Here is a 7,104-nt window from a genome sequence, read left to right on the forward strand (position 1 = left end):
ACTAAAATAGAGACTAAAACAAGGAAGGAAAATTGATTTTACAAAAATGCCCGCACATGTACTTTATATATATAAAGATATTCACATGAAGCCAATATTTGTACTGATAAAAATGTTGAAAGATTTGATCATCTACTGGATATTAATTTCATTGTCAACAATGGCTTGAAGACTTTGTAAAATGTTAAAGCCAACTCTGCTCCAGTGAACCCAGTGAATCAAAGATAATGAAGTTCTCTAGCAACAAATGGTTCAACTGTTTACAATGAACTTTTTTATTCAAGTTACATTCTAGGACTCTGATCTGATCCTCAAAGATCAAAAGTTTTAAAAATGCTTGAAGCTTTCAAATTAACGAAGTGTCTCCAAGGATGTGAATACAAGTTATTAGAGCCTTCTTTTAGGAAATTACACGACACAAGAAATACCTCCATTATTATGAATTAATGGTACAAAAGAGTCTTCAAGTTAAGTGCACATGCAGTGCATACAATAATCAAAATCAAGCCAAGCACAAAACATGCAAAAAGTGCACAAGCATATACAATGAGAAACAAGAACATTAAAAAACCCAAAAACAGCCTGTACCGCGAACAGGTGTTCTCGCTCTCCCAACCTCAAAACAACTATTCAAGCAGGCAATTGATTGGTATTGGCGGACGAACTTGATTGGGCTAAGAATGGCTATGCGGAACATGTTGAGTGAAATTTGGTTGGACTTGCAAAGCCTGCTTTGCCTGAGCATAACACAACTAAATTGTTGTTTGCCTTACTTGAATCATATGGGCTGAACCATCCAAGGAGGTCCTGCTTGCACTGAATTCGGCTGTATTAATTGAACTGCCTTCAGCAGAAATAACAGACCCGAATTCAGTTGAATTAACTGAATTGAAATCGATTGAACTAGCTTAACTGAATTTAGCTAAACTGGTTGACCTGAATTCGGCTATCAATCTTGCCTGAATTGAATTTGACAGGCTAGGTTGTACCAAATCTGCCAAAAAGCCAATTGGTTGAAACTGTGCTAAAGATCATGCCTGAGTGTTTGCTGATACCTATGAGTTTCCTACCAAAATCATTTGGCCTTGGTTTAGTAGGTCTGTATACCCATGCAAGTACTGATTAACTACCAGAATTTTCTCCAAATTTCCCACGTCTAGCTATTCTCAAATTCTTTAACATGCTGAAATTCGTTGTGAACCATATGATTAATGATATATGCCAATTGTTTAGGCAGCTGAGACATGAGATCGTCTATCACGATGTTGATATGCTATTTTTCAAAGGAGGTCGTCATGGCAACATTTTGTCTATTAGTGGTTCAATTGCCTTGACAAAAGAAATTGCCAAGTAAGCATGGTAATTCACTCGGTCTCCATATGAGAGTCACTTTTCTTTTGACCAGATTCTAGCGATGTTTGTGAATCCATTCAATCCAATGAAAATAAAAAAAATCGATCCCCAAACAAAAAACAGAGAAAACATAAAACCAAATGGATAAAAATCTTGAAAAACTGAATTTTTTTATTGGATTGAATTTCCAATTTAATTTTTCAAACCTATCCAATCCCAATCAAACTTGTACATATGAATATATTTTTATTTCTTATATATTTATAAAATTATCATATTACTTACTATTTGAGTTAAGATGCATAAATATAGTTATATAAATAAAATATTTATTATTTAAATTAATTTTTATTATATATATTACATTAATATTTAATATTTTCTAATAAAAATAAAAGTACGATTAAAAAAGAAAATCAAAACAATCCAAATCGCATCAAATTAGATCCAATTATATCGGATTAAAGTTTTGAACAAAACTGGCTAGATGATAAAGTAAAAATCTAAAGCGAATAAATTAGATGATTTTTCCTTCAAAAATGATCAAATCAAATCCACAAACACCCCAAATAGATTCCATGGTTTTTACGTCAAATTTCTGAACTTGTTCAGCTATTTGGTCTCACGGGGCATGCAAATTTTGTTGACACACGAATCTGTCAATTGGATCAACCAAAGGCTTCAGCACGGTTCCAAAATAATGTCAAGCAGATTGTCTTGAGAAGGGAAATTTTACACTGATTTAGCTAATTTTGGAAGCCATTTCAGCAGACAGCAACTGAAATTTGGTTGACAACAACTAAAATTTGTCTGACCGGTGAAAATTGTAACTGCTTCTATAACTGGATCGGATCAAGATTTAAAATACTGGAAATTACTATTTACATCATTTTGTCAAATGAGATTCATCAGAAAACTTCTTATATATAGGCTGGTGTAATCTTGAATCCATTTCATTCAGCATGCTTTTATGAAAGTTGCTAGTGTATAATTGTATTGTACTGGTGTCACATAAATTCCAATCTTTTCAATATATTTAGTAGCATTGCTCTAATAAAAAAGATAATATACTAATTAGTATATCATATGAGTAAAGTAAAATTTAATAGAAAATATTTGATATATTAGAAAATTAAATAACCCTAACAATACATCTATGTGTATAACCACCTGCAAAGTGTGTGGAGAATTTCAGCTTAATTGGTATTGAGGCATTGTGTCAAGTATCAGTTTTTGATACAACCTCTAAGAAACTCGAGGTTGCACTCGACAAGCAAGATCACATTGCATCTAAGGGATACAGCTATAACAGAAATCTCTTAAGAGTTTAGACTATGTGTATTATAGCCAGGTATCGTTTCCAAGGAACAGTTGCAACATGATAAATTGACAACTGAATTGAACATATATATAAAGTCAATTATGTCTGAAACATATTAGCCATAGTGCTGATATAATTGTCACGGTTACAACAACACATCAGTATGTATTCTCAATGATGATATACTTATTTAAAGAACTAATGAAATAAATACTACAGTTTAATGTACCATTCTTGTTCTGTCCTCGTACCTGCAAAAAAAAACTTGATGTTAATTGAAAGTCTGAGAACGTTGGTTAAGCAAAGTATAACAAAATGTAGCATACTGATGCAAGACAAAAACAACCATAACATTGATAAAATTATTAAAATTGAAGTAGCATCATGAATCAATAAAATTGTAGAATTAAGAATCAATGAAATATGAAATGACCAAGGATTTGTTGAATGATCTAACTTCTATTTCACTTAATTCCAGTAATCACGATTCAAAATTTGCAAAGCAATGAAACAGGTGAATGACCGAGAATGAATCACAAAAAAGATTGGTTAGACCGAATGCCTATGCAAAATGGAAACTGAGGTATATATCAAAAAGTATAAAACCTGTGATTATAGGTTGAAATCGTTCAAAGCTACAGTCATACAGTAAAAAAAGCACTAATATATATTCAGATCTAGTGTTGCAAAAATTGATGAAGCTCGCATTTGGAGAGAGAGAGGGAGAGAAAACATGTCAACGAAAGACAGAGAGGGAGAGCATAGGTTGGAGAGATCAGACAAAGATAGCACAAATTAAGATTGAGATGCTGATGAATGAATCCTTGAATTCACATGCAGTGGTTTCATTACTTCTTTTCTTAAATTTAATTATAAATGAAATTAATATATAATTTTATCTAGGAATGTAATATGATGCCCAACACAGATATATCAGCTTACTAATTTGATAATGGTAGTGATAACAAAAGACAAGCAGGCAACAGTAACAATTTGTCGTATAAATGTTAACAAATGACATTTTATTAGAATCCACAATATTTCTATACATGCTAATAAAATAAATTGGTTACCGGATGCTACATTTCTAGTAGTAATTCACAACCCAAGAGAAGAATATATGTTAATACATGATATAGATTAGATCTCACATAATTAAGTGACAAAGAATCAAACATCTGACAAAGCGTTCGAGATTATCATTATATAATTGAAAAGACAGAAATTAGATGATGCCAATTAAATAGGGTAATCAAGAACTCACATCTGTAGAATTTCAATAAGGTATGACCAAACTTTTGGTAAAAATCTTGAGGTTGCGCCACAACAAAGTTCTGAAACTACCTGAGGGAACGACAGAAACTTGAGACTTACCATCCCCCTGGTTATACAGAATTGTTTGGTATTCATCATCAGCATTTCTAGTGAATTTCAGCATGAAGAAGTCTCCATTGTTAGACATGCACAATGGTAAAATCATGGATTTTTCTTCATAAGGACGAATATTAAGATATAAATAACTAAAATTTATTAATTGAATCCAAGACTTGTCATCTCCAAACTTCCTCATCTGCCACAAGCCAAGATGGGTGTTGCTATCTTGCCAAACGCACAGCGAGTCTCTAAAAACTCCAATATTTGTATCAAAAAAGCAAAAATCGTCGGGAAGAAACAATGATCTGCAAGTCTCCTTCTCCAGGTCAACAGAAATAATTACGATTTCAGAATGAATGGTTTCTTTTCCCTTAATAACAACCCAATTAAGGGTTCCACTCAGATACACTCCACCAACTTTAGGTAAAGTCCAAAGAACAGGAAAACCTTTAAGGTTTCTCCAACTACTGTCACCCGCGCCATAAACTTTCATCTCAGTCTTTTCAGATACGTCAAGTGAGAGCATAGTCAATGCAATTGCTACAACCTTGTATTTGTCACTTGACGGATCATAGCCAAACCCAAACATTGTTCTACGACCAATGCCCGGGGAAAAAGACAGCGTTGGCGATTCTCTGGATATTACCCTTGTCGCCTTGTTCCAGAAACAAACACGGTATCCTTCTGGTATTTCGCTAACCCCACAGTGCAACCCATTACATGAACCGACCAGATGGTAACCTGGCATGTTTGCGAAATTGAACAAGAACGTTTCAATTTGTAGGGAATGGAATAACAAACTTACATCACACGATTCCATGTGGATTTCAGGGATGGATCCGAGGCAGACATTTTTCATCAGTTGAAGATGTTCCAAATCGTCCTTCGCAGCAGATTTGCTAAGGTGCAATTCGATGAAATAGGGATCTGACATCAAGGAGTTCCATCCCTTGCACACACACTTGAATTGGATCAAAGGTTTCACGGGAAGACGAGACAAGATTTCCTCGATGAGTTCGTCACAAAGGAGTGGCAACCATGGTTTCTTCTCTGATCGCATGTTTATGTGGTTTCTTCTCTGATCGCATGTTTCTGTGGTTTTCAGTGAAGAGTCCACATATATATGTCCCAATGTTGCTAGGGTTTAACCCATCAATAAATGAATATATTTTATTTCAGAGATAAATTTATTTAATCTTTTAATAAAAGCTGTGATAAAATTGGAAATAAATCAGGCGAAAGATGCAGGAGATAAAAACAACGCAGATTTCTGGACAAATTTAGTGGAATAAATCCTGTGTTAAATACACATAACATTTTTTTGTCCATTTGGATTAAGAAAAATAAGATAAATTAGATATGTTTCTTACAATTTTTGTCATCAGACTCTTCAACATATTTTAAAATTTTACGAGATATAGTTTTGTAAATTGGTTTAATAGAGTAGATGGAAAAAATTGTGTAACAGTGAGGAAATTTTGCAATTTTTTTACTAAATTACATAAAAGTTTTACAATAAGAAATTTTTCAATAAAAAAAAATTACAAAGTTTTTAAACTATTATGACAATGAAGTAAAAAAACTATAAACAAATAATAAATAAAATGCTCTCCAAATTTAATTGGAATGAAAAAAATAGAAACAAGAATTTAAATTTGCTGATAAAAAAAATGTTCAATAAATCTTTAGTTAGGCGAGAAGAGACAGAATATAGGGAAACATTTTCATATTAAAATTATTATGATAATAAACTAGAGAAAGGTTCGACAATTAAAATGAAATATATATATAGGGGCATGCAAATTTTGTTGACACATGAATCTGTCAATTGGATCAACTAAATGCTTCATCACGCTTCGAAAATAATGTCAAGAAAATTGTCTTGAGAAGGAAAATTTTTCTCTGATTTAGCTAATTTTGGAAACCATTTCAGCAGACAGCAACTGAAATTTGGCTGACAACAACTAAAATTTGCCTGACCGGTGAAAATTGTAACTGCTTCTATAACTGGATCGGATCAGGATTTAAAATACTGGAAATTACTATTTACATCATTTTAGCAAATGAGATTCATTAGAAAACTTCTTATATATAGGCTTGAGTCTTCTTGAATCCATTTCATTCAGCATGCTTTTATGAAAGTCGCTAGTGTATAATTGTATTCTACTGGTGTCACATAAATTCCAATCTTTTCAATATATTTAGTAGCATTGCTCTAATAAAAAAGTAATATACTAATTAATATATAATATGAGTAAAGTAAATTTTAATAGAAAATATTTGATATATTAGAAAATTAAATAACCCTATGTGTATTATAGCCAGGTATCGTTTCCAAGGAACAGTTGCAACATGATAAATTGACAACTGAATTGAACATATATATAAAGTCAATTATGTCTGAAACATATTAGCCATAGTGCTGATATAATTGTCACGGTTTCAACAACACATCAGTATGTATTCTCAATGATGATATACTTATTTAAAGAACTAATGACATAAATACTACAGTTTAATGTACCATTCTTGTTCTGTCCTCGTATCTGCAAAAAAAAAAAAAAAAAAAAAACTTGATGTTAATTGGAAGTCTGAGAAGTTGGTTAAGCAAAGTATAACACAATGTAGCATGCTGATGCAAGACAAAAACAACCATAACATTGAGAAAATTATTAAAATTGTAGTAGCATCATGAATCAATAAAATTGAAGAATTAAGAATCAATGAAATATGAAATGACCAAGGATATGTAGAATGATCTAACTTCTATTTCACTTAATTCCAGTAATCACGATTCAAAACTTACAAAGCAATGAAAGAGGTGAATGACCGAGGATGAATGACAAAAAAGATTGATTAGACCGAATGCCTATGCAAAATGGAAACCGGCGTATATATCAAAAAGTATAAAAAAACCTGTGATTATAGGTTGCAATCGTTCAAAGCTACAGTCATACAGTTAAAAAAGCACAAATATTCAGATCTAGTGTTGCAGAAATTGATGAAACTCGCATTCGGAGAGAGGGAGGGAGAGAAAAAATTTCAAAGAAAGGCAG

At 32.3% G+C, this 7,104-nt stretch overlaps 1 protein-coding gene across 1 annotated transcript; it reads right to left on the reverse strand.

Moving 5' to 3' along the window:
* Window positions 1–2,881: 2,881 nt before the first annotated feature.
* On the reverse strand, window positions 2,882–4,680 carry LOC114395085 (F-box/kelch-repeat protein At3g23880-like). The gene is made up of 2 exons (XM_028356782.1): window positions 3,939–4,680; window positions 2,882–2,925 (listed from the first exon to the last, which is right to left on the reverse strand). The coding sequence occupies exon 1, from the start codon at window positions 4,635–4,637 to the stop codon at window positions 3,951–3,953; it is 687 nt and encodes a 228-aa protein (XP_028212583.1). The 5' UTR covers window positions 4,638–4,680; the 3' UTR covers window positions 2,882–2,925; window positions 3,939–3,950.
* Between the last annotated feature and the right edge of the window lie 2,424 nt (window positions 4,681–7,104).

This window comes from Glycine soja, chromosome 18 (genome assembly GCF_004193775.1).
Source record: "Glycine soja cultivar W05 chromosome 18, ASM419377v2, whole genome shotgun sequence".
Lineage (NCBI taxonomy): Eukaryota > Viridiplantae > Streptophyta > Magnoliopsida > Fabales > Fabaceae > Glycine > Glycine soja.

Coding starts and splice junctions, on each gene's coding strand:
- LOC114395085 (XM_028356782.1), bottom strand. CDS start 4,637: ATGTTTGGGTTTGGCTATGATCCGTCAAGTGACAAATACAAGGTTGTA.